Source organism: Excalfactoria chinensis, chromosome Z (assembly GCF_039878825.1).
Source record: "Excalfactoria chinensis isolate bCotChi1 chromosome Z, bCotChi1.hap2, whole genome shotgun sequence".
Classification (NCBI taxonomy): Eukaryota; Metazoa; Chordata; class Aves; order Galliformes; family Phasianidae; genus Excalfactoria; species Excalfactoria chinensis.
In genome coordinates this window covers 58,223,501-58,250,383 of record NC_092857.1, presented here as the reverse complement: position 1 = coordinate 58,250,383, position 26,883 = coordinate 58,223,501, and the positions used below count along the sequence as shown (strand labels likewise).

The 26,883-nt window shown below is 42.6% G+C and overlaps 1 protein-coding gene across 10 annotated transcripts in view; it reads left to right on the top strand.

Moving 5' to 3' along the window:
- The window catches only part of ARB2A (ARB2 cotranscriptional regulator A), a 260,171-nt gene extending 234,282 nt beyond the window's left edge, over window positions 1-25,889 (top strand). For 4 of the 10 annotated variants that reach the window (XM_072358859.1, XM_072358863.1, XM_072358858.1 and 1 more), the window contains one exon: window positions 24,119-25,662. In XM_072358859.1, the coding sequence (XP_072214960.1) occupies window positions 24,119-24,261 (143 nt within the window). In that variant the 3' untranslated portion in view covers window positions 24,262-25,662. Of the gene's footprint in view, window positions 1-24,118 lie in introns of all 10 variants that reach the window. The other 6 variants (XM_072358866.1, XM_072358865.1, XM_072358864.1 and 3 more) reach the window with 3 other exon arrangements.
- Window positions 25,890-26,883: the final 994 nt, after the last annotated feature.

Sequence of the window (26,883 nt, the reverse complement as noted above, 5' to 3'; positions counted from 1 at the left end):
TTATTCCTGAACCTATTCTTTTTCCTTCTTGTCTGCAAACTGTCCTGCTGAGTGTGAATTCCTTCAGCAGCTGCTACCTCAGACCATAACTAGCTAAAAGTAGGAGGAGATGTCACATTAAAAATTTTAATGGCTTAAGCAATGTACTATACATGAATTTCTCACTCATACAGAAAAGTTTATTCAGCCCGAGAGAGCAGATGAGAACTTTCATCCATTTAACCTACTTTGACTTTGTCCAGCAAACAGTTGTGTTAGTGGGGTTAGTTCAAGATTTGAGTTCTGCCCATGGAATGTACAGCTTGGGTGTTTTGGGCAGGATGATGAGGACCTCCAGCTTCTGTTGGGTCTTTTCAGTATGAGCATGTTCTGCACATCTAATGATGGAACTTGCTGTTTCACAGGCACCATTTGCCTGCCCTGCTTTTTGATGATGTCATGTTGGGTGCCATCTCATTGCCCTTATGTCTTAAAGTTAATCATCTGCTTTCCTTACAAATAGTGTTAATTCAGTGCATCACTGGGTTTCAATTATACATAAAGAGAAGATAAGACTATGTTCCTTGTACTGAAGATATTACTTTAATGTGTCCTATGAGGAAATGAATGCTTGTTCTTTTTTTAGCACCTTAATAAGGGGATTTGATACTTGCTTCACTACAACTAGACTCTATGAAGAAGGTTGACCAATCTTTGGGAAAAAAAAAAAAAAAATAAGAAGGAACCTGGAAAATAAGCACAGACAGAGCTGTGCTCCAAAGTCCCAAATAAACATCAACTGAACCAGACTCAGAGGTGTCTGGTTAACACAACAGAAGTGTAAGGGACCTCTGTCTTCTCAGCTGGTACTCTGGTGCTCTGTGGCAGACTCTACTTTTCTGCAAAAGGAAGAAAGGCATAAGTTTCCTTTCAGCTCCTCCAGGCAAGTGAAGGCAAAGCAAGAACATGACTGGAAAAATAAAACAATGTGGATGCTTGCTGACTGAGGGAGAGCTGACACCTTGCATTGGTTTGGACTCAAAACACGTCTTTGACCTGTTTTTGTGTGCTGAGATGGACAGTCAGGATTTAATGCGAGCACAAAATGCCAGTCTCCTCCTCGTCTCTATTCTCGTGTTTGCTGGCTAGTGCCAGCAAAAGTGATTTCTTCATGAGACTCAAAAGGTATAAGCCACCAAAAGAGGTTACCGCCATCAACACCCTAAAAATGTTCAAGTCTGATATATAAGAAGAGGGACAAATGCAGTTGTAACCCTGTTGTATAGTGTGACAGTGGTTGTTTAAAGGAGAAGTTGCCTAATTATTCTGTTCCCTTGTGGATATGTAAAGCAGTAATGAGGAACTTGAAGATCATTAATCAAGTGAGTCTGCAGAAGTTTGTAGGAAAGGTTGCACAAATTTGGCACTTGGAGGATGTGCGAGGAGCAGACTGGAGGTAGGAGTGACTTTGAAAGAAGATGGGTGAGTTAGGCAGCAGGTTGGGTCTTCACATATGTCTGTCTTCATTAATTAACAGCATTAACAACTCTATATAGGTCATACACGCAGATGAGACATTTGGTGCCAGCTGGACTCAGCACCCAGCAAAGTTCCTGGGAATGTTCAGTTTATCAGTATAACCCACAGGTTCTGAAGGTGAAAAAAAAAATGTGCTCATCTTCCATATGGTCAAAAAAGCAGAACCAGTGGGGGATGCAAAGAGAGCGGTGTGGACTCAAAGCAACAAGGTATGACAAAGATCTTTGTGGTAGCATTCAGAAGGAGTATCTGCAGGGCAAAAAGCCGATGGTAGAACCAGCAGAAAAGGTGGTATGGTCACTGTGTCTGGGCATCAGTGCTGGCTTCAGTAAATAGGGCAAGACTGATTTTAGAGATTTAGGCAACAGCAGCAGTCAGCATGAGCCTAGATCAAGACTTAGGAAGGACATCTGCCCTGTAAGCCTAGGTGGTGTCTGCCATGAATAAAATGGGATGTGTGGGAGGGCCTGGGAAGAAATGCTGAATTGCAGTGTCTTCCTGGGGGGGGTGGAGGGAAGATAAACTTAGAGGAGAAATCAGAAATGGGCACACTGAAGTTGTGGAAGGAGGAGGAATATCTGGAGAGGACAGCTCTGCAGCAGAAAAAGGAGAGTACACTTTGAGAGGGAGCATGTTTATAACTGGGACTGATGTGGCAGGGGGTGGAGGTCAGCCCTGGAGAGTAGGACAGAGCATAAGTCTCCATGGAAAATAAATTGCACTTTATATTAATTTTTACCTTTGCTTTCAGTGTCTATTAATGACGTACTTTTTGCAATATAAATGCAACTCCTTCAGAGATGAATTTCTTATTTTGATTATGTAAATGTTGCAAGTTGATTAAGTCTTTGTAGTTATGTTTTGGCTCATAGCAACATCTTTATCAGCAGCATAATTCATACTGTAGCAGTTAGTTTGACACTAGAGAGAAGTATCAGTTTATTTCTTAGAGCTAATTGGCTTCGCTACATAGTTCAAGAATCATTGGCATCTAGTCAAACTATACTCTCAGAAAGTGCACTGCACTAATAAATGCAGATCTGATGTTAGCTATGTTGGTATTAAATTCAAATGAATGTGTATCCAAACTGCATCATTATTTTACACCAGAATATCACCATGTAAATACTAAAACAATTTGACTGAATAGATCTGTTCTGTCCATCAGGTATGTAGGTCTAGCTTTCAGAAAATCATTCTTGTAAAGGCAGAATCAATTTCTGTAACCATATTTGTACTCCTGTGTATGATGGGAAGCAAAAACATGTAAAAGCACTCTCAATAATGAATATGTTTTCAGGGAAGTTGAACAAAAATAGGCTGAATATAACCCCAATAAAAAGGTGCAACTGAGTAGGAGATTCACCTAGGGCACAGAGAAGGGAAACATCTCAGTTTTTGTTTTATATTTCAATTTCAGATTTTTAGAAGACATAGTAAACTATTTTTCTCTCTCCTCTCTCTCTTTCTCCTTTTTTTTGTTTTGTTTTGTTGTTGTTGTTGTTAGTTTGTTTGTTTTTGGTGTTGTTTTAAATGGTTGTACTTTAATATTTGCTTTTTCCTGTAGTTACAAAGAGCTGGCCACAGGGCAGACAGTGATGACAGGCTCGCCTCCAGCTCCTGTGCAAATGTTAGCACAAGTGGCACAAGTGAGAATCAGAGAGTGATAGATGGGCCTAGGGAAGCCAGAGCAGCAGTGCAGTGGGAGAAAGCCCAGGAGAGGAGATAGCCTTTCTGTAAATGCTGCCTTTTGTCAGCTGCCAGCAAGGACAACAGTCCTTGCTTGGACTTCCTTGAGCAGGGTGTGAGCAGCTTGTAAATTAAAATAAAATAAAATAAAATAAAATAAAATAAAATAAAATAAAATAAAATAAAATAAAATAAAATAAAATAAAATAAAATAAAATAAAATAAAATAAAATAGCAACATTAAAATTTCAGGCTTATTTTCATCCAGAGTTATGTACATGCAGTACTGTATCAGTAGGTGTTGATGGCAGTTGGAAACAGCAGCCGTGTGCAAGCAGATCTGAGACATGAAGAACCACAAGCCTTGTGCCTTATCAAAATGCAGGTTGAGTTCATCACAGATACCCACCAGTATCTTGTATCACCTCCTATCAGGAGTGTATCTCCACCTCAGCCCGTGTGACATTACCTGCTGGGAGCAACACAAAGATCTCAGCTCAGCACGCACGGCTCCTTGGTGGCTGCCACTCACATTGAGTATCCCTTCACCATCAGCTGCTCCTGCAATTTCTGAGGAGATGAGCAACAGCCCGACTGCCTCTTCTTGCAGAGACAAGGGACAAGAAGGTTGATTCATGTGTAAATCACCGGCTGCCCTTTATTTGCGGGTCCAGGGAGAGTACACAAGCAGATAAAGGGTCGAGGCTGAGGACGTGCCAGTTCTTCTTGCAGCCACGATGGCAGGCTTGGAGTTGTCAAAGATCATCAGACAGGCTTATTTACTCACAGTTTAAATAAATTCGTTTATTTTCAGGCACTAGTCATGCACCAAAACCCTGTGAGGGTTTGGTTTCATGTCCCTGCAATTCCCTGCCATGGTATTAATCGGCTTGCAGTCTTCCAGCACCTCGTGTTGTGTCTCATCTAATAACGTAGTTATAATATATTTGTCTACTTTATGACTGTATTTGTATTGGCGTGCCAAGTGTGCGGCAGCTGGGAACTGTGTGGGGGTGGCAGAAAGTTATTTGATCTACAAAATCAGTTACCTGTCACTCAGTTGCCTTTCAGTGAAACATAATAAAGAATCATTATGGGCCTATTAGCGGTGCTGATGTAAATGCATTTCATGTGCCACTTAGAGATCAACAGTTACCCACACAAAAGTAAAGTTGTTAAGTACAACCTTCTTTGTTCAAGAAGGCAAATCATAAATCAGGCAAGATATTTAGCTTACGAAATGTAAATTCAGGACCCTAAGGGTCTGATCTATTGGTTAAGCTTCAGCCTTGGCATCAGGGGCTGTCCCTCCCTGCAGTAAACAGTGTGCAACGTCACATCCGCTGCCTTGTCACTGTCAATTCATGTAAGTCTGGGGATATGCTCTGAATGCTTTTTAAAAGGCTTTTGAGGGAGGGGAGAGGGGTGGAAGAAATGAGCCTTTTAATATATTCAAAAAACATGAAGTAAAATGATGCAGACTAGATTAGAAGAGTGAGAGTATAACGTGTTGCACGCTGGTTTTATATCTCCCGTGAGAATTCTTTTCTTTCTCACTGTTATTAGTGATACCACAATTTTGTGTATAATATTGATGCTATTGAAATCACTTAACAGCTTTATTTGCCAGAGAAATCCTGTCTGAAAAAAGGAAGTTGTTAATGCTAATATTTTGAAATTCACCTCACATCCCTTGTTACTCTTTTAGTTATTTAAATTCCATTTTGAAAATTCCCACACTGTTTCAGAATCTAAGTTTTCTCTTGATCTCATCAATGCCGCTTGAAGCAAGCCCCTTTGAAGCCACCAGAAAATGCACTTTGTGGCTCACCTAGGCTTTCAGTGCCTCACACTGGGGACAGAAAGAAAATCTGGAGTATGGGTAAAAGTCAGACTTTTGTTTTATTTTCTCTGCACACTTCTAGGCTTCTGGGCAGGAATTTACGGTGTTACAGCCTGCGGTCCATCAGACAGCAGAGGAGTTTTTGCTTGCATGCTCCTACAAGCAGTTGCAGGACCAGGCAGGAGGACCAGGCAGAATGGGGAGCATCACAGCTCTGTTATGCACCCAGTGGGACAGAAGTAACAACTGCGACAGGCCTCCACTGGCAGTGCAAATGCCAATGATCTGCTTGAATGAAACTGGTTAAACCCAGGCAGGAGCTGGGGAGCTGTGTCTAGAGCAGGTAGTGAGAGCAAAGTCTGTGGTGTGAGCAAGTCTTGATTTAATTGGATTGATAAAAGCTGTGTCCTTAGCTGCAGTGCTACCTAATGCTCACTTAACTCTAGTATAGAACTTCTCAGTGTACATCTTCTGAAAAGTAAATTGGTAACCCAAGGTCAAAAACACTCTGGAAATTTACTGGTTTTCATGTTGGTTTTTGTTGTGGATTTTTTGCTGTTTTTTTTCCCCCAATGATTTCAACCTGTTTGTATAGTAACAGGAGTGAAATATTTGGCAGTCCTATATGTATACAAATATGCTTCAAGTATATAAGTATGGAGCACAGTACACAAATATACCATTTACTTAATATAAGCAACAACAATCTGTGGCAATTTTCCTAAGAATATATTTTATACATCTGTGAAGATATATATATGGTATAATTATATGACAAATAAAAATATTTGAAGGTAGTGAACAGATTTGTTTATATGCATAGCCATTTACTCACCAGGATAGCTGATCTCAGATGCAAAATTCTTATTTACGTTGTGCCATAAACATATATTTATATACATACAAAACTATGCATAACAACTAAGAACAAATATCAATGCTAAAAATAAATGTTTAGTTCAGAAAAATTAGCTGGCATCATACATGAGTGCTAACTGCTAATTTATAGTCTAATTTATAGTACAGGATGAATGAATACTACAGTTCAGTTAACTAGGTATTTGACTTTTTTTAGTGGGATCCTACAATGTCTTTATTTTCAGGGTAAAGTTGAGTTACACCTGACATGGACACATTTTCAGATGGGCTTAGCATGTATTGTGCATGTAAAATGTGTACACACAGGCATGCCTGGTTTGTATTTACAGGCATGGTATTTTATGAGCACAGATAAGTAAATATGTTCCAAATTATTTATGCATTTAAACTGCATGACATTTTAAAATTTCTGTGTTATTTGCATGACATTTAAAATGTATCCCCCTGGAACAGGCCCAATGGGGAGAAACAAGCAAGAGAGGTCACAGAGTTAATATGACTTTTGGCACCTTTCCCCATCAGGTGTGGGGCCATTGCAAAGAGGGAAAATGGCCGTAGACACTTGTGTTTACAGTTACATGCCTCTGATTAACAGGGAGCAGCTCCTGTGTGGTTGTAGGTCTGAACTGAGTTATTAACTCCTAGAGCAACATTTCACATGTTGTTCTTCAGATGACTTAGTGCCATGAAGGAAGTTTTGATATATAGTATATAAACAAAAGGAACAACAAAACTAATGTATTGTCACAAAGCCAGTGCAGGAGTAGTTCTTACAGCTGTGAATCTCACTGTTTTCTGGATTACTTTGCAAATAATAAATCAAATTCCTCCTCAAGGTGACGTCAGTAATTTCAGATTTGAATATCTTATATGAAGGATGTTGATACGTTCCTACATGAACTCATCTTTGATAGCTCAACAGACTGACAACCCTCCCACTTAAAATGCCCCATTGCGATAGCGTGGCACTCTGAAATAATGTTAAGCTCTTTAAATCTGTAAAACCATAGGGAGCCAGATGGGGGTACAGCTCAGCAAGCTTGATTTCGGCCTGTTCTTCCTAAGATGATCTGGGACATGAAGTAGCTGCTCAAGAATCTTGCTGGTTTTATTTTTAATGTAGTGAATGAAAATGGATGGTGCTGAAAAGAATCTTTGTCATCTGGTTATGTGCCCCAGCATTTCAAGTTCCCAGGCAGAGGAGACAAATCTTGGGAGATCCACAGAGCATCGGGCACAGAAGATCTTCCCATGCTTATTTGCTTGATTCCTTCAGTTCCTTGTATTTCCCCAGAGCGAGGGCTCTATTTGTTAGGCACACATACAGAACTGTGGGTCATGAACCAAACCTCAAGCACAGGAAGGCACAGGACGTTGTGTTTAAGTACTATTAGTAGATAGAGTATTCTTGCCAGAGTTTTCTGAAAGTCCCAGTTTTTCATCATAGACAAAACTTGTTATAAGTCCTTGGCTTAAACATTCTTTTTCACACAAATCCCAGAGAAGAACAGATTTATATTGCTGCTTGTGTAATGATATATCTTTGTTTTATTTAAAGGGACTATAGAGAAGCTATATGGATTGCAAAGCTGGCAGTTTTATTAAATGAAACAATTTTCCAGTATTTATTTTTAAAGAGTGAAAAGCCTAATTCTTTTAGTCTTGTTTTTATTCTTACTTCATATTTTTCACACTTTATTCACACACTTTATCCACATTAAGTAAAAATGAGCCTTATTTCAACATTCACATTATGAGCCCTTTAAAGAAAATTCATTGTGCTGCCTGTTACTGTAGAAGCCTGTCAAGTAGTCTGCTATACTTAATGACATTACTTCACATTTGGGGAAGTTATATTGAAAAGACAAATATGCAAAATCCAGGAATGTCAATAACACCCAATGACTGTTGCTCAAACTGATTTGTGTCTCGTGGAGATTTGGCTTTCTGTAAAATATTAGCTGCCCAATTTCTAGCTTTAGCAAGTTAAATATGTGGAATACAGCCATTTAAGAGAGAAAAGTATATTCTAGTGCCCAGTTTGCATTCAAGGCAATGAACAAAGGGAGTAGAAGAGTTCTTATCCTGAAAAGTCAATGAATAATTGTAAAGATTTTACCAAATACTTGAGAAGCTGATGGGCACAAGGGCACTGTCAACTGGGGCATATGCATTTGCCCATGGAAGGAAAAAGGATGCCATTTTCCTTTATTCCATCTTTCTTACAGGCTCCAGTATTTTCAAATAAATTTAAGTTAAAGTGGTACAGATTGATGTGTAGGTGAGTGTCTTGCCTGGAGTAAATCACAATGCTTTGATATTATGACAACCTGGAGCAGCTAATAGTTGGGATTTTGGCATTAGCAGTTTTTGTATCACACTGAGTAAATGTGTGGCATAACATGGTGATGGGCAAGAAATGTCCATATGAGTATGTACAGCAACATCATCCACTGCCACATCTGGGAGGTATGTTGTAATCAAAGGAGCAAACAGTAGTTGATTATGTTTAAAAGGCGCTGGCCATAAACATAGATAAAAGTGTGCAAAGTGTGCTGTGTTATCTGAATGATATTATGAAGCACAAATGGTGTAACTGCTATAAATATGACACTGAACACGAATGCTTATACAGGTGATTGCCTGCTTGGGCAGATTAATGCCTTTATAATTTGCCCAGCATATTACATATTTTGTGTGAGTATTACATGCCTGCTTTTGAAACTGAGCCTTTTACGACTTCAGTGGACTCAGCAGAATTTCTGTATTTGAAATTGATCAATTAAATTGTTGTTTGGGGGTAATTGATTCTGTTTGCTGTGAAGTGGCCTGTGGCTGTGTCACCCTTCCTTCTTATCTCACTCAAAGAATACTATCACATTAGCACAGAAATGCACATGCTAATAGCTGAAGCAAGAAAAAGGATCAATGTGTGGTTGTCACTCCAAAACATACGTCATGGCATCTTTCATCGTTCCACATAAAAGTTTAGCTGCACAAATTCTTTATGACAGCGTTATCATTACAACTGTCTATTACTATGTTTATGGTGTTATGTGTGCCTCTCCATACTGCTTTTCCATTTGTTCATCTTCTTTTTTCACCGTTCTGTTAACCAAACCTCAAATAAGTAACTGTTAGATAAAGCCCCTGCAGCGCGCTTTCAGGATGAGTCCAGAGATGCACGTGATGCAATTACAGAACAATACTGCTTTTAGTGACTGGCCATTCTCAGCTCCAACAATTTATGAAATGCTCAGAGTATTGCCCAGTCAGTTCAAGCTCGTGCTGGAGTGAACAGTGAGAATGTGTAAACATTTGTATTTTATATGTGTGAGGAGCAGCTGATGTCCCTGGGTTTGTTCAGCACAGAGCAGAAGAACTGAGGGGAGCCCTCATGGCAGCCTGCAGCTCCTCACCAGGGGCAGAGGAGATCTCTGGGAATGACCTAACTAACCATCAGAGGGAACTTCAGCTTCTAGGAAGGGAAGTTAGGTGACCTGGAAACATCTGACATAAGAAATTGCATGAACCAGGCTTTTCCATGGGAGAGGCTAGAGAGACATCTTGATTGAGTGCTTTAGGATATGTGAGGCTTCTGCCTGTGGGTGCTTCAAAATCCTCCTCGAGACTTGGGAAATCGTGCAGGTTTTTCTCCCCTAGTGACATCAATTCCCTATTGATGTTCTTTAAAGTAGCCATCAGTTTCCTTTTTATATATTTTTTTTCATCCTAACAATTTCAGTCACTACCTGTGTAATGACAAGCATACATTTCAAAGCACTATATTACATGAGTTTCCCAAATACGAACTGTATAAGATCCTCCTTAATTTCCTCCTCATACTTCATTAAAAATGAAATTATTTCAAGTTCTGCTACAAAAGCCTGGTCTCTTTGGACCGGATCTTTCCACTCCCAGGTGACAGTTGTATGTCAGCAGAGAAGCCTGGTGGAAAAAAACACAAGGGACCTTCAAGGGCAGCACAAAGCTCTGAGTAGTGTGGACGGAAGTTGTGCCCATAAGCATGTGGCCCTAGGCTGGAGTTTGCTTATTGCAAGCAGCATCTTCAGAGCCATCCTGGGCCAATTTTAGCTGCCAAATTCCAAGGCTTTTCTGCTGAATACATGCAAATGAGACTTAATGGGTTGTGACTAGGAAAAGTTGGGTGGTTTTTCATGGGATACTGCAAAAGGACAACAGGGGCCGTACTTTCCAAATTTCAAACTGGCTGTGAAGAATAGAGATGCAGGAGCTGCTCAGTTTAATTCTTGTAGGGCTTATTTTTATTTTCTTCCCATCAGAGGCAAAACATGTTTTTCCTCAATCGTATTTCCTGAAGTGACTAAATCCTTTTAGTTGAAACATAAAAAAATTAATAATTATCACCCTGAGGCAAAGACAGAGCATGGGAATTTTCATCCCAAATACTTTGCTTGGCAAAATTTATAAGCAACTGAAAACAAGTTCTTATAATGAAAACTATGGAGATCCCTAACTACAAAGGATCTACTTGCTTTATACACAAAAGTCAGATAGGAATATCTCCATGACCCATTTGGGATACTAAACCCAATTTAAAAGTGTCTGCTTTTTGTATCTCAGAAAGCCACATTAAGTAATGGGTGTCCTAAGGATGCATTTGGCTTTAGCACTTCTCAGCCCTTACCAAAGCTGTTGCATCTATTTGATTTGCTAAGCATGCTTGTCAGAGATTTATTATATTCTTCCTTTTTTTCTTTTTTTTTTTTTTAACTGAAACACTTCTGCTGTGAAACTTAATCCAAGTATTGCTATGCACATTGGAATTCAGACTTAGGAAATGCTGCATTCAAGTCCAGAGGTACAGTGCCTTAGAAAGATGCACCATAGGCACATCCCATGGAAAAATGGTGCAGTGATGTGTTTGTCTTGCTGTGTGAGCTCTCTGAATGAAGAGAAGGCCAGTAATCTCCCACAGGCCCAATCCTCCCCATCTTGCCCTTTACAGATGCTCTGGTGCACAGATCGAAGCCTGGGGCAAAGTTTCCTAAGCAGGGGATGGTTTCCTGGATTCATGAAGCAGTCCATGTGGGAGCAAATCCTGTATGTACAGCACCTATCCCCTTGATTTGCCCTCTTTTCCCAGCTCAGAAGCAATGCCACAGGCTTCCAGTGGCAAAGCAGTACTGAAGCATCTGAGGACATGGAGTATTTGCACTGCAAAGCTCAGTGAGGCTCCTGCATAATGCAGCTACAGCTGCACAAATGCAAAACGTTCATGTCATTGTGGTACTGGAACTGAAAAGCATGCCATAACAGATGGGCATGGTGTTGACTGAGAGTTCTTTGCTTTTCAGTCAGTCATAGATTCTCTCTTTTCACAAAAGACTGAAAAAGTGTTTTCATAATTTAATGTAGCAATATATCGTGGTTATAACATTTCATTTATCCCTAGACTAACAGGGAATGCACTGCATGTATTCCAGCCACAGTGCAAGTTTTCCTTAAGTGCTTATATATGAGCTCCCCTCCAACTTCCCTCTACAGGAGATTTAGTTTTTATATTAACTCCTTGCAGGATCCTTTATGAGCAGTGACTGTCAAACTGTGCTTGTCTGTGCATTTATGCATGCTGATATTGTTCTCATTTAGACGAACTTCAGCTCCCACCTCAATCTTGTTTTTCCCCATGCCATTTTTTCCCTAATATATCAACAGTTGCTTTAGAATTGTTTTGAAGGAAAAAAAAAAAAACAGCCTACAGTGTCTTAGGCAAACCAAGCCAAGTTGGAGCAATAAGTACTAAAAGATATACACGGGGCACAAACAGAAGAATTCCCCAAATGTATTTAAGTGATTTTCTTCCTGCTTTTTTAATATAATATTTGTGGGCCAACTGTGGCAATAACTGATAATTTTAATGTAAGATGACATCATTCCAGTTCAGCGATTCTTCAGAGAGAAATAACCCTGACAACTTCTTTTCATTTTGTTTTAATCTTATGAAAAAAAAATAAATAAATAAATAAGATTTTCAATGTAAGAAAAAAAATAATTTGATACAAGTTTCAAAACTCATTTAAATACTTCATCTCTCTTCCAATTCCAAACACACTTTCCTGGCAGTTTCTTGCTTTTGCATCTCCATCTCCCACGGTTTACCATTGTTCCAGCTGAGAGAGACTAAACTAAAGTTTTCTTTAGAACTCATGGAATGCCTGACAGAAGTTTCCTATCATGACATGAAGTTCCTTGCACGCTCTTTCTGGTTATTTGGCAGCCTGACTTAGCACCACTGGTTCCATCGGAAGACAGAAAGGCCAATTGTTAGGTCAGGCCAATATTATGAAACAAGAATCTTTATTTGGAAATGCAACAAGGTCATTAACCTCTGTTTTCTCTCTTTTTTTTTTTTTTTTCTTTTTCCTTTCTCTGTCTGGCAGGGAAATCATAAGTTGTTTCCTTAGCACTGAGACGACTACAACATCAAGTTTTGGAGCTTGATGGCTTTTTTTTTAATCTTCTATTAGAGATGATAGCAAATCAGTCCCCATCTTGGAAGAAATTTGATCTCCCAGATGGAGGTAAACATTGAAAGTACATAAAAAACTTTGCAGCACTGCAATTGAGTGATTAGAGCTTGGTTTTAAGACCCTGATTTGGGGGTCGGCTTCTGGCCTGTCTTGTCTTGCTTCTCCTGACAGTGCCAGGCAGAACATGCTATGCAGTTCCTCCATTATCAGCCCACATCAGTCCTTCACCCTGTTGAACCCTCTCCAGCCACAACTCAGAAACACTTGGAAAAAGCAGAATGAAAGTCTTATTCTTAAGGCTTTTGTTGTTGTTGTTGTTGTTTTTCCCCTCTTTCCATCACTAACTTAACATTTCCCTCCACGTTCATCCCAGACTGTGAGCTCTTCCCACTGCTGGTGGCAGACCCACCTCCCACCCTCACTCATGCGTCTGGCTCCCCGGGAAGGGGATCTCAGGCGGGCGTTGGCAGGGGTCACCCCACCCTGCTCACACCCAGTCTACTTGTCTCACCAGAGATATGACTGCCTTTGGCTTCCCTCCCTGCTGCATTACACTGTGCACCTCCCTTTGATGACATTGCTGAGGTTATGTCATGGGAAGTGTGATATTACTCTGCTTCGTTAAATTTAGTGTAATTCACATCTGCAAAGCCTCTGTAGATTGGTGCTTAGTCTTAAATTGAAGGTTTCCACAGTATGGAGACTTAAGAGTGTCAAATACTGAGTCCTGGTGTGTTACAAATTAGGGTGTAAAAGTCTGGAATTCCTGAAAAGCCTGCCAGAAAATTGGAGTTTCTGAGGATTTCTAAAGTAAGTGTGCAATTTAGTTGGCAATACTAACAGCTGGCACCCTTACGAAGAATTCCTTTGTTTTATCTGTGTTTCCAGCCCTAATTCTGGTGACTGAAAGGGGTGGGTACTTCAGCAGAGCTACCTTTATGAGTCAGTCCCAGCCAAACACTTCACTGGGCTGTAATGGGTGCAGACTTGTATTGATCACCATGACTTGCAGGAGGGAAAAGTCTTTGCCTTTCAGATTGGATATAAATTATAAATAGCTTCTCCAAAGGCCGTGAGTTACAGAAATAGCATTCTTCAGAGACAGCCACATGTAAAGCTGCTGGTGTAGAGGTTATTAATTTTATGATTGCAGCACAGCTGTACTTGACCCACAACGATGTTTGTTGTTCATCAAATCTCCCTGTCTGGGTTCAGTCCCTGGTCTGTTTCAAGAATGTTCATTAGCAGTGACCAGCAAGGGTCACATTAATGTAAGAAGGTTAACGCTCACAGTATCACTGTAAATTCACTGGTAAAATGGCACTGTCTTCTTCCCATCTCTGCTTTTTTTTTTAATTGAAATTTTATCCAAATGAATAGAGAGCCTGTCAGTGGCTTCAGAACTTGGGGTCCAGTTGGATTGAGAAGGTCTGTGTGAGGCCTCTTTGAAGAAGAGTCAGAGGAAGGGAGGAACTGTGGCAGACATGAGGAAATGAGAGGTGAGCTAGGTGAGCGGATGAGATGCAACGTAAATTAAGGGGTTTGTGGTGGACAGGGTCTTGGGAAGAGCTACAAGGCGAACAAATTCAGGGGAAGAAACTCAAAAATCCCTCTTAAGCTAACAGATGTCTTGGGCAGAGGAAAAATGGACAAGGAGTGAGAAGAGATTTGGGAAAAAAAAAAAGTAAAGAGGGCATTCCTTCCTCTTGAGGCTTATATACCTATGATCATTATGGGGCGGCTTATCTGCCTGAGACCCGTGAAGGTATTTGCCCTGTCAAAATTGAGGTGTTTCTGAGCATGTACAGAAGCAATGCTGCAATAAGGCACAAGCTTTAAGATCAGGCACCCAAGGTGTCAGTGGAGTTTAGACACATTAGGGAGTGGTGAGCAGCTTACTTGGGATCCTCAGGATCACTTGGGTTTAGACTGTTATATTTCACTTCTCAACACAAGGTGCTAAGTCCTTTCTGGCAGCTCATGGCACCTGAGACAGGTGTCTAGTGGGAGAGTGAGTGGATGCCCCCCTCCAGTCTTTCCTTTTCTTTGCCCTAATCCTATCCTCTGGCAGCCACAGCCAGCAGGAGGATGGATGAGTTTTGCTCAGCCTTTCCTCAGAGGTACAACCAGAATCACAGCCACAACTACACTGTTGGGATTTTCATCTCCTTCACCATCACACTTAACCTCTGGAGGACATCCAGGGGAATATGCCCTGCCTATGTCTGGTCTGGGGCAGCCACATGCTGAAGGACTAGGCAGAGGCTGGGAGGTGGCAAAGGCACTATGGAGGAACAGGGTTGAGTGGGGCTAGAATGGGTTGAGTTGGGATTCCTTTCAAAGGCAGGGCTTTTTTACAATGATAGAGGGGACTGTGAGAGCTTTAGTGGCAAAAAATAGGATCTGTGCTGCTTCTGCACTTGACTGGAAAAAGTAAAAGAGTAAAATATCATTCCTGTACCTTTAAAAATAGTCTAGACTTGTGTTGACTGTAATCCCTTGCCTACAAAGATACAACAGGACATTATAATCCTAGCAGAAACTTCAGAAAGCAAAAACCCTTTGAAATGTTCCTTAATATGAACATGTTCTTTCAGAAGTTGAGGGTGATGTGGTGCAGGAGTTAATTTATACACTGCAGGCTTATGACGTTTGAACTCAAATTCTTGATGAAATCATAAGTGCACTGGATATTTGCTGCAGTGCTTTATGGCCCTTTTGTTACATCAACAGGAGTTGCTGGAAAGGCTTCCTTCACTTCTGTGCTTGCCATTGTTGGCATCCTCACCAGTTCTGGCATGGAAGTGGAGAAAATTTTATTCAGCTGTTTCACTTTATAATAGTGTTGTTGCACATCTGTGGTTATCCTGCTGGTGATTAAGAATCTTATTCCATTTTTTTTTATATGAAGTGCACTACCACATAATATGGGACTTTAAAGTACTGCTCTTCCTAGCTGCTGTGAGTGTAGGCACTGCTGTTTCTACAGCACTGCCTAGGCTGCTTGTATTTTTGGGAACACCAAAGCTGGATAAACTCGTGCTCGTGCTGCTGGAACAGCTGTTCCTTGGGTGATTTACATAATTTCATTTGCTTGGTGGGTTTTACAAATCTGAGATATTCTTCAGTGAAGGAAGATTAAATCAGCATTTTCTGAGTTATTTCCAATAATTAATTCTCCATCTGAATGCTTGATGGTATAGTTACTATGTAGGAGCAAAAAATCATAAAACACCATCACAAAGACTAGCTGTTTTCTAAGCACCAGTCCTTTCACATGCCCAGTGCATAAGTTGCACTCTCCCAAGTTAGCAGAGCTTGTGGGCAAGGAATGTAACTTAAATTCTGTGTCTTATACACACCAGAAGCACTGAAAAGCTGTGGGGTTTTGGAGCAAACTTGTATTTTAAAATCTGCCTCTCAAGTATTTCATTTGGCATTAATTAATTTAATGCACAGGTATTGTCACAGTATGATGTAAGATTCAATTGCTGTGTGCTCATCAGTGCCTGGTGCTACCACTGTTCTGGGTTGCACCACCTTGATCTACTTAAGCATGGCAGTGGTGAGCACTGCCTCAGAAACCATGTTAGACATTCCCTTGGCAAGTGCAAGGGTAAGGAGATGCCACTGACTTCTTTGATGGCACTACTGTACGTTGAGTTCAGTCATGAAAATTGGTATTTCTCAGATTTATAACCTGTGGAAGCTTTGGAGCTGAAATACACATTTTATAGTGGTCTCTGAAGAAGCCACATGGGTGCATGTTCTCTCAGGAGGTACAGGGTATTGAACAGGTAAAATTCCCTTTGTTCATAAAATAATCTTCCTTTGTCCTGCTTGAGAAGATAGTGATTTTCAAACGCTAAGTACTTCATGCTCTTGGGTGCAATTTTATAGTTCTTTTTCTAGATCATGATAGAAGGAAAAGAATCTACATTTTCAAAAGTTTGGTTGTCTCACTGCTGTGTGTTATTCAGATTCCTCAGAGTTACTATGCAAATGTAATCAGTGCTACCTGTTGTCTATATACAGCTGATAAAATCACAGAGTAATGAAAAACTGGACTGATGGAAAGAAGTGTAAGTTGTTTTATGTGTCACCTGCACCCATGGTATTCCAAAGAAACTGTTGCCTAACCTACTCTTAACTTAAAGTGATGAGATTCTGAAACTTCCATAGGTACTTACTCAGCTCAAAAACATCTTCCTATGATGACATCTGAACTTCCTATCTCACATTTGACAGAATTTTTATATGTAAATACAGGTAAATACATAGATACAAAAAGGGATATAGGTATAGATGATACAGGTATGTTGTAGGTGTAGATATAGATAGAAATATATCAATAGAGATAGATATGGATTTAAGTATAGGTTTGGATATGGGTATAGATGTGGGCATAGGTGTGAAGAAACAGACATAAATGTAAATGTTGATGCAATTTCAATCCCCACGTGCTTATCTCTGGGAGCAATAACACTTTACCTTGTCTTTTGGAAGACTATAGTTGCACTGTTCTGATATGGGACCCTTTCTTCAAGAATGTGTCTTGAACTCATGCAAGCCTTCACTGTTCTTAGAACTGCGTTGTTCAATAGTGTTGCTTGGAGTCATGCTGCCAGTCTGACCAAGCTAGTGATGGCTGGGAAACTGTAGGGCTGGTGGGCAGTCATCTATGCCATTTCACTGGCAGCAAGTTTTCAGCAACATTTACTGTGTCATGGCTCCTAGAGCACACAGGGCTGCTGCAGACCTCATCAGTGTCCTTCCCACTGCCTCCCTGACATCCACCAAGTGACCTAGTCCCTTCCAACACCATTGTTGGATCTTGTGAATTCAAGTTGCGCTGGCAACAAGTCCCCAACCACCGCTGGCTGTGTGGCCTGTGGCCAATTCAAGCAGACTGCAGCAGTTTCATTTGGGTTTACCTTTCTGCCTGTGCTCTTGCCCATTTCTGTAAAAAGATTTCGGTGAAATTTTGGACATGTGAACAGGTTTGCTGTGTAGGACCAGTCACCCCAGAGCAACACACAGCCAGCCCACTGCCTGATACTCCTTTTAAACCAGGGATTATGACATTTCTGTCTCTTTTAAATGCCATTTTATCAGCCTCCACTTTTAGCTGTTGCCATTTTCTGATTCACTCTGTTTTTTAATGCTCTTGTGTGCCATTTGCATTACTGCAGCTGCCTACAGTCTGACCATTGCACTGGTGGAAATGACATCTCCGTCCCAGCCACAGAGTTCTGCTCCGACTAGGAAGGTTCTGTAGCAGTTTGGCACTCTTTCTTTCCTCTTTATAATACATACTCAACAGAAAATTTCTTGGCTTTAGGTGACCTTTGCTCAGATGTGAATGACCTTACAACTTTCACTTATTTAGACAGTTAGCACTCAGAGGAGCAAACAAATGACCCATGCTCATGGGACTGCCCTTAATATTTGAGAAAGAGTGGTGGAAAACTAGACCCACAACGATGTGTTAGCTTCCAATCTCTTTTTTGCTTTACAAACCTTGCTTGCACTCAGCTCTTATGTGTATTTTTGCATATTTTGCATGTGGGCTGAGAGGAGGATGTAACAAATTCTATTACCTTTTCAAGCCACTTGCTGCTTGTGTGCACACTGTGTGCTGTAAGTGAGGAAAAAAGAAGGAAAAAAAAATAGCAAATATAGAAGCTCAGAGATAATCTTTGTCCTGGATCAGTGGGATTCTTAGTGCCCTGTTTCTGCCATTCCATTAAAGATACTAGAGATAATAAATGGCCGACAAAAATAAGCACTGTTGTCGGTGTCACAGGAGACAATAACTTAGCATAACACGTCTTAGTATGTGTAGTCTATTCTCTAGCTTTGCCAAGCAGCTTCCCACAATTTTCTTTGCATGAGTATTCCATCTAAACCAGCTTACTGTGAGTCTAAGCCCTCTTCATAAGCTGTATTTTCATTTATTCAGCTTTGTCTAGTTCTTCCCTCTTGGTTCCTCCAAAGAATTAATTTCCCTACCCAGACACTTTTAGATCGTTATCATGTCCATGACTCCACAGACAATTACTTCTAAGCCTAACTAAACATACCGAGGCTTTGTTCTTTTTCTTTTGTTTTGTTTGTTTGTTTGTTTTAATATCCCCTCATAAATCACTGCTTCTATTTCATTAATTGGTTTATGGCTTCTCTCTTAATTTTTCCCAAGCCTTTTTCCTTTCTTCACCATTCAGAGGTCTAGAACAGCACGTGTAGAAGCTCCTAAGATCGTCAGTTCTCAAGCATCTTGAGCTAATAGACTCCAGTGTTTTTCCTGAAGCTCTTGTGCTCCCTGTCAGAAACATTTAATGACTTCACACAAGACATTCATTAAGTCTCCTTGCTCCTTAGCTTCACTCATCGTGCTCTTAGAGAGTCTTCTGTTTTGGGGTTTGAGATCTGGAAGTTTACATCAGTAGAGAAAAACAGACGCAGCAGACATGATAATTTCCACAGAGCACATTCCACTTTGTACAGATCCAAGGGATCCTTCTCCAAGAATAGTAGATGAAGAAATCTTATGAATTAAAAATAGTTAAACCTGTCATGCTGGATAGCATCTCACACAGCCAAAGGTTAAAAAGTTAAATTCCTGTTTAGAAATAACTCTGTGATACAGAAGTCATTTAGTAGCAAACAGAAAGATAGATGCATCACAGACAGGAATGTCTTTTTCTCACACACACATAAGGATTTGGATGGTAGAATCGCATTGTAGCGCAATTGCAGAATGATATATGTAAGAGTATAAAGTCTTATATGAAGACTTTAATTTGTGTGTGTGTGTATCATGGGAGAAAGAAGGATAAATTTCCATTAAATCCTTCTGAATGATATTTGCATCACTGGGTCAGAGGGGAACGTGACTGTTCATTTGTTCATTTGTTTGTAAAAGGAGAATGAATGGCACTGCTTCTCTACGTTGTATAAATATGAATAAAACACACTTGCTAAGTTTTAAATTGCTGCTGTTTGTGCAAACGGCCCCAGAAGACTGCCTTTCACCCTTTGAAACATTCAGAGAGAGCTTTGATAAGGCTCTTTGCATTGGTGTGTTTCAAAGCACCACAAGCACAGAGGCAAGCGATGTGATGCTGGGGGACAAGGTCTGAAGTGGCAGCTGGCATAGGATCCACTCCTACCAACACAGGCTGGAAGCTTTCCACCATGCAAGGTGCTTCATGGCGAACGGCCAGGCTGTCTCCTCCATCAGGGAGTAAATCCTGAGGCGTGGAGCACCCTTAATGCTTTTTGAAGCCTGCGGCATTGAAGTATTGAGCTGCTGCTTAAAGAATCAGACCCTGGGTCAGCGTTGTGGCTAATATCTGTGGAGAAACTTTTCAACCTGGAAACTTTTCTCTGCAGACGTGCCTCAGTGCGGAGCCATGCCTCGAGGTCTCTCTGCTCCTGTGCAGCATGGGAAACCTTTGTCCCACACATCGTGTCGTCCCTGTGGGGAGTCACCATTGTGCTGTGCACTTCTAAACACTGCAGGAGGAGGTTTTTGTGCCGTGCAGTGGGCAGGCACGGCAGGGGGGCACCTTTGTGCTGCACAGCTGGTGACCGCCGTGCCGCTGCGCTCCGGAGCAAGCGACGGTGATGGCAGCCCACAGGCAGGCAGTGCTCCTTTCCTGGGTGGGAGCAAAGCAGAGAAACGGCAAGGATAGCTGCATGCCTGCGTGCACCACACGCTTGGCCACAACACCCAATCTACCTCTGCAGTCATCAATCCCAACTTTGTTGTTTTTTTTCTCTTTGGCATCTTTTCTACCCATTTAGACCCCTTCTATTTTATTATTTTTATTATTAATTTTTTCTCTGTCTCCTCTTTTTATCTCCTATTCAACATGTCATCTTTTAATTCACCTATGACAAATATATATATTTTTTTCCAGATCACTCACTAAAGGCATGTTTAAAAGACTTGATCCCTAATTCCAGTCTCTCTGGAACACCATAGAAATATTTTCCACCTCACATCACTACATATTAGTTGCCTTCTCAAGTGCTCTCACTACTTCCCAAGATGTGCAACAGTACTTACTCACAAGACCGTGAAGCCCTAGCATGTGAGGAGGTGAGGGATGCTGCTGAGGTGAGATGCTGGCCAGAGCCCCACAGGCAGAGCCTGGACCTGCATGGGCATCATGGCCATCTGGCAACTGTGGTCGCCACAAGAGCAGCACAGGCATCACCAGTGCACTCATGCTGAGTGCTGCAGAATGCCTGCAGAAGAGCTCATCCATGGCATCTGCAGGGAGTCACGTAGGGCTGGATATGGCCCCAAAAATGCCTTGCTGAAGCAAAGCACACTGATGTACAAGAGGCAAGGACAATGGCAGCCTACCAGAGAGGGAAGGTCATAATCACTTGTGATTCCTTAGGTCTGTCCCACACACAGTGTCAGATTAACCTATGCAGAAATTGATTGATCTTTTGCCCACCGATTTTTGTGATTCAGTAAAGTGGTTCAATTTAGTTCTTATTTGTTCTTGTTAAATCAGGGCCTGCTGTGTTCTAAGGCTTCTGTTACCCTAAAGGTACTTTCAGGGTTGTTGGGGATGTCTTTGTTGGGTTTTTTTGGGGGGGTTGTTTTTTGGGTTTTTGTTTTGCGGTTTTTGTGGGTTGTTTTTGTTTGTTTGTTTGGTTGGTTTGTTTTGTTCTCAGATCTCTTGCTTTAATAGCTTTCAAACATAAATATTATGTGTGTTAATTTCATTTAATCCTTCCTTTCTCAAATTAGCATTGTTGTTTTTTTTTCCTCCCCCCATCTCAGTCATTTGGTACCTACCTGATTGTGCATGAGTTCTCAGAAATAATTGCCAGTAGTTCAGCAAGTTCATTAACTGATTCTCTGAAGACCTTCAGATGCATGTCATCCAGACCTGGTGATTTGTATATTAAATTCTAGCAAGTATTCCCTTACTTGATTTTTTGTATTAACAACTGTTTTGTCAAGTCCACATTATTTCTAATTGTCAGTGTCTCTTTCTTGCAGTGTATAAATTGATTCTGTACCTTGTTCACTGTTCTGCATCACTCATGTTACCTCACATATTGCTGGATCTACTTTCAGAGTTCTTCCCTAACTATGTCCTGCATTTGATAAAACACAAATCCATCTCTCCTTATGTCCTCTGGCACTAGAGGCCAGGAGGTCATGTCTCTCTCAAACCCTCTTTCTGTGTTTTTCACTGTGCCATGCTGATGCCTCTCCAGTGCTATCTCCCATACATCTGCAGGTCTCCAAGTGACGCCTTTGGCACCCCCCTCTGGGTGTCTTTGGGGTTGGGAGAAGCAAGATCAGTGGATTTTGTCCTTCTGCAGCAGTAGCCCTAGCACATTTTGGGATCTTCTAGCTGTCTGCCATGTGTAGCAGTTTGCCTACATTTTTTTGTTACACCACAGTCCTCAGATTTCTCCAAGAATGAATGCTATAAAGCACCATACATTGTGCTCCAACCCATCGCTTGATGTGGTATTTTGAGTTATGCAGTTTATAATCACAGCTGTTGAAATTAGTGAGTATTATGAGGATATATACCTTTGAGTATCTTAGCTGTAGTACAGAAGCTTCTTATGATATGACCCTCACAAAGGATTCTTTCCATCAAAAAATAGATGGCTTCTCGTCTGTTTAATTTAGATTTGTCTACTACTAAATACACAATTGAGATTGCAGTCATCAGTGATATTTTTCCTCTGGCAAAACGTTATGGCCAAATCTGTCATCACCCTAAGGACATAACTCCTCTCACTTCTGTCAGATTTCCCAAGCTTTTGGTATATAAATCGTAAATGCACAGTCTGTGCAGTGTTAAATTTTTAGGGCTCTCCCTTTAGTAGTAGTTGAACGTGAATAAGTAAGGACAAAATTTGACCTTTAAATGACTATAAAGGGCCAAGGCAGATACTTGGCGAGCTTTTCTTGTTGCAATATTAATCAAGCAAAGAATCGTCATAATCCCAGAAACTAAATAGCCATTGTAGTGATTTTATCACCAGGGAAATTGTTCATCTGTCAGTAAGATAGTCACTAGGAAGGAGAAAATAAGAAGTGTTAAAATTGCTTTAGACCACTGAATCACTGAGTCCCTCTAGATTCAAAGCTTGAATTGTTTTTTGAGAGGGGTGGGTTGAGAGGGGTTGCTACAGGAAAGCTTTAGGTTAATCAGTTTCAGTAACACCAGTGAATGTGAGCCTGATCTCTCTTGAGGAAATGAGGAGAGTGCATGGGAGAAGGCAAGGCAGAGAAAGGGAAGGGGAGGCTTCTGAAACTTATTGTTTTGTCACTCTTTGTTTCTGGATGGCCCTTTCACAAAGGAGGAACGTTGTTGATTAAAAAAAGAGAGAGAGAGAGAGAGAGAGAGAGAGAGAGAGAGAGAGAAAAGCATAATGTTCACTGCCTGTATTTTCACCTAATTGAATCCAGCAGATATTAATGCACATGAATGCGACAGGGACAGAAGGGGATGGCTGCAGGCAGGCGATGGCGCCGGCTCTGTGTTGGTGCGGGCCCGGGGAGCCATCTGTGAGGCCTTGTGCCTGGCGGGGCTCTGCACTGTGCTCCATGTGTGTGACACAGGTGTGCGAGGGGACCTGTCTGTCAGGAGCACCGTCTGTCTGCGCTCTGGCATACAGTCCATCCATAAAACCCGCACCGGCAGGTGACACACATGTGGCACTGCCTGGCAGCACAGCACAGAAGGCCTTCAGGCACCGCAGTGACACCAGTCATGCCAAGGGCTCATGTCCTGTGCTGGGACACGTGTGAGAGTCCTGCAGGACGAGGGACTATGCCTGCTGTCCCCGCTGGCCTACCACGTCCTTCCTTGTCGTCACCCCCAGATCGTGGTACTGTCACAAAACTGTTGCTAGGCAACAAATGTGGTTACCCGGTCTCAGCGAATAGCTGAAGGGGAAAGTGAAGTGTTGCACCATTGTAGAGTAACCATAGCAATGACCTACTATTACAGACTAAAGAATTATCATTAACAATGTTAAAGTATCAAACAGAGGCCTGGGATCCAGAGACTTCCAGGCAGCATCTCCACATAATTGGGGTCTCCAGGAAGAGATCCCGGCACTTCCCCAGTGCTCAGCTCCGTGGGAAGGTGAGCAATTCTCTTGGGCTGATTTGGGGCATTTCGCTGTTTGTTTTTATAAGTTGAGCAAATGCGGCACACATGCAAGGAAACACTTGTAAAGCAGTAGAAATACCCAGCAAACGAGGGGTACAGTTGAATGGGATTCAGAGGGAAGAGTGGAATGACACTCACTTTCTGCCCACATGTAAGGTTTGGTTTTATTGAGGAAGGAAGCATCACTGCCTTGCAGTTATTGTTGCTGAAGTCTGGTTTCTGTTTTGGCTAATATGCGTGTATCAAGCTGCAAACTGTGAAAAACAAAAAAGGTACAGGACAAAGTACACCAGTTCTTCTCAGTTGGATAGAAAAGGTGCTTCCATGGAGCCAAACATCATGGGGTATTGTGTGTTCCCTGGACAGACATACCTCTGGACTCCTGCCATTCTGACACAAGTGAAACCTTACCACTGTGCACCATACAGCTATGGCTGCAGTGCAGGTTTGCTGCAATGCCCAGGCCACCATGAAGTGACTCATGCTGTGACTTTGTTTTGCAGGTACAGAGCGTCATGAACTGACTTCCTGGAAGAGTTTTCCATCCATTTTCAAGTTCTTCAGTGAAGCAATGGAGGCAAAGAACAGCTCAGTGAAGCCAGCGCCAACACGGCGCTCCAATAGGATAAAATACGAAGAATTGTAAAAGGAGGGGGGGGGGGGAAGTCTCTTTGCTGCTCGCTCTCTGCAAGGAGTCTCCCAGCCCCTCATTAGATTGTTTTCTTCCTAGAGCACAGGGTCGTGATGTATACATCTAAATAACGTTTTGCATTATTTCTAGATGAGTGCAACTGTCAAAGCAATATGGGTTCACTGGCTGTGCTTCCTGTGGGCTGTAACTTGGATTTCGTGCTGCCCATCAACGTGCAGATTAAGGCTGACAGTGGTACTGCACAGTGCAGCATGGTGCAGCTCTAATTGCCCTGACATAGCCCTGCCGGGGCTGTGTTTCTAGATCCGGTAGTCTTCTCTTTCTGGCGACCGAGTGGGATCAGCTCTTCAGTCTTTCATTTTCTGCTGGTAGGAGGGTCAGAGAAGTTTGGTCCAGATTTATGGAAAAGCCCCTTTGTTCTAGAGATTTTCTCCACCTGCCGGATCAATGGCATTATGTGTGGATCTTATTTTCCTTTTGAAAACTCCACTTTAAAAAGTGGCTATTCATTAACTGCCTGGATCACACTGTGAAATATGACAGGGAAAAAAAAAAAAAAAAAAAAAAAAGGAAAGGCCACGTTTTCCTGTTTATTTCTAAATGCAAAAATGCTTCCGTTTTAACACGCTGGGTTTCTAAGGACTTTGCCACTGGTGTGTACCCCTGCACACTCCACAGCTCCCTCTGTGCTGGGTGCCACTCTGCACTGCATCAGCTGCACGACATGCCCGACGGCGTGCCCAGCCTGTGAGCACGCTAATTAAGCTCTTTTAGGTTTGATGATGCTAAATTGAAGTGATCTTTTCTGCGGTGGCCATGCCCACCTCGCCTCTGATGTGGTTAGTGATGGGGAGGTGAAACTGCCCGGGAATTTGGGGCCGTCCCCTGTGATGTTCCCGCACCTAGGGGCGGGGTCTGGGGTTTGTGCCCCTGGAGGGCTCACTGGGAGTCCCAGTTTTGATCCGGAGTGGTTCTGCGTTGCTATGATTCTAGGAGAACCTCGATTTTGCGTTGTCAACCTGTGCGGGTTTTGCGCTGCAGATTCCCACGAGGACTTGCGGCGAGGGGAGATGGGGAGTGGGGCTCGGCCCGCTTCCCTTAGGGATGTGGAGGGGAAGAGCATCTTCTGCGTTCCGAAGAGGAGGAGGAGCGGAAGGCCGGGAAAATTTATCTCCCAGCCGCCGCCAGACGCCAGTGGAGGGGCGAGTTGCCAAACATCGCGAGAATTAATTCTAAGTGTCACTAAGAAATGAAGTGTACCAATTTTTCTACTTGTAACAATTGCCCGGTTCTTACGGCTTTTCCTTACCGTGCCTTCGCCTGGCTTGTGCTTCCACAAGGATCTGTAAAGCACAGCGAGCCCCCCACGACCAAAAATAAAGATTCTCTCATCGTAGCTCATGCTTCTCCGTCCCAGCGCCGAGCTCCACGCCCTTCCACAAGAAAACGGTGGGCCCGACCGGGGCTGGACTGCCTGTGGTTGCCCCTTGCATTGCACCTTTCCGGAAGGGCTTCACATCAACCCCCACCCCTCGAGTGACTGGGAAACAACTGAGCGGAGAGCCTGCCCTTCAGTCGATCATCTAAATAAAATGCTAGTCATAATAAACCGGGTGGAGCCTGGGGAGAAGCTTCGTGGATTTCCGGGGGCGCGGGGGAGGGGACCTTGCGGGACAGGCTAGGAGAGGCGGGCAGCTCTGCTCTGGCCGCAGGGGATGCGCGGGTGCTGGATGGGGGCACTGCGGGCACTGCGGGGAAGGGGGGATGGGAAGGGCTCACAGTTGTCTGCACGGCGACGGTCAGAGAACGGTGAGAGTCTCTCAAGCACTCAGGAGAAGGGAAAAGTGTATTTAGCTGGTTCATTCGGATCCATGTTTCTTAAAGTTGATCATCTCCCGTCTCAGGCGGTGATGTCTAGCAGCCGAGGTCTTGAACCTGTTCACGCTGCATCACGGGGGGAATTCAGGACATCGGGTATGGTGTGCAGAGCATGTGCATGCTCTGTGAGACTTCAGGGTATGGGGGGAAATTAAAAATATATAAATATATGTGCATAGTGGGATGGGTTCTGCGCAGTGCTTTGTAACAGAGCGGCTCCCTGCTATGGGCAGACGAGAGCTGCATCTCCTCGCTAGGGAGGGGAGCGAGGAAAATGCTCCTCCAGGAAAGCAGCCACCGGCCCCATGTGGACCCCCAAACACAGCGGGACTGCGGAAAATAAAATGGGAGGGGGGTGGGAGGACGGCAAATCAACCCCTCATTTGCATGGTGCGCCCATTGCTGAACGCCGGCTGCAGGCATCACGGTGCCTTTCTCCAGGACTCGGTCAAAAGATGCGACTTTTCGTGGGAAAGGACATTTCTCCCCTGCCCCCGACAAGTACCACCGACTGTTGTCTTTCCCCGTCTAGGTATTTCATTCAGAAGTACAAAAGGAAGTGTCACAGATAAGGCTGAGCGAAGCCACGCGATGCACCGTGCTCGACACAGCTAAACCCGAAACGAGATGCCAGAAACGTGCGCATCCCGCGCGGCGCCCTCGGGCAGCGCTGCATCTCGCGGATCGAGGGATGCGCGTGTGTCTGTGCACGCAGCTGTGGGCACGCGGATGCTGCAG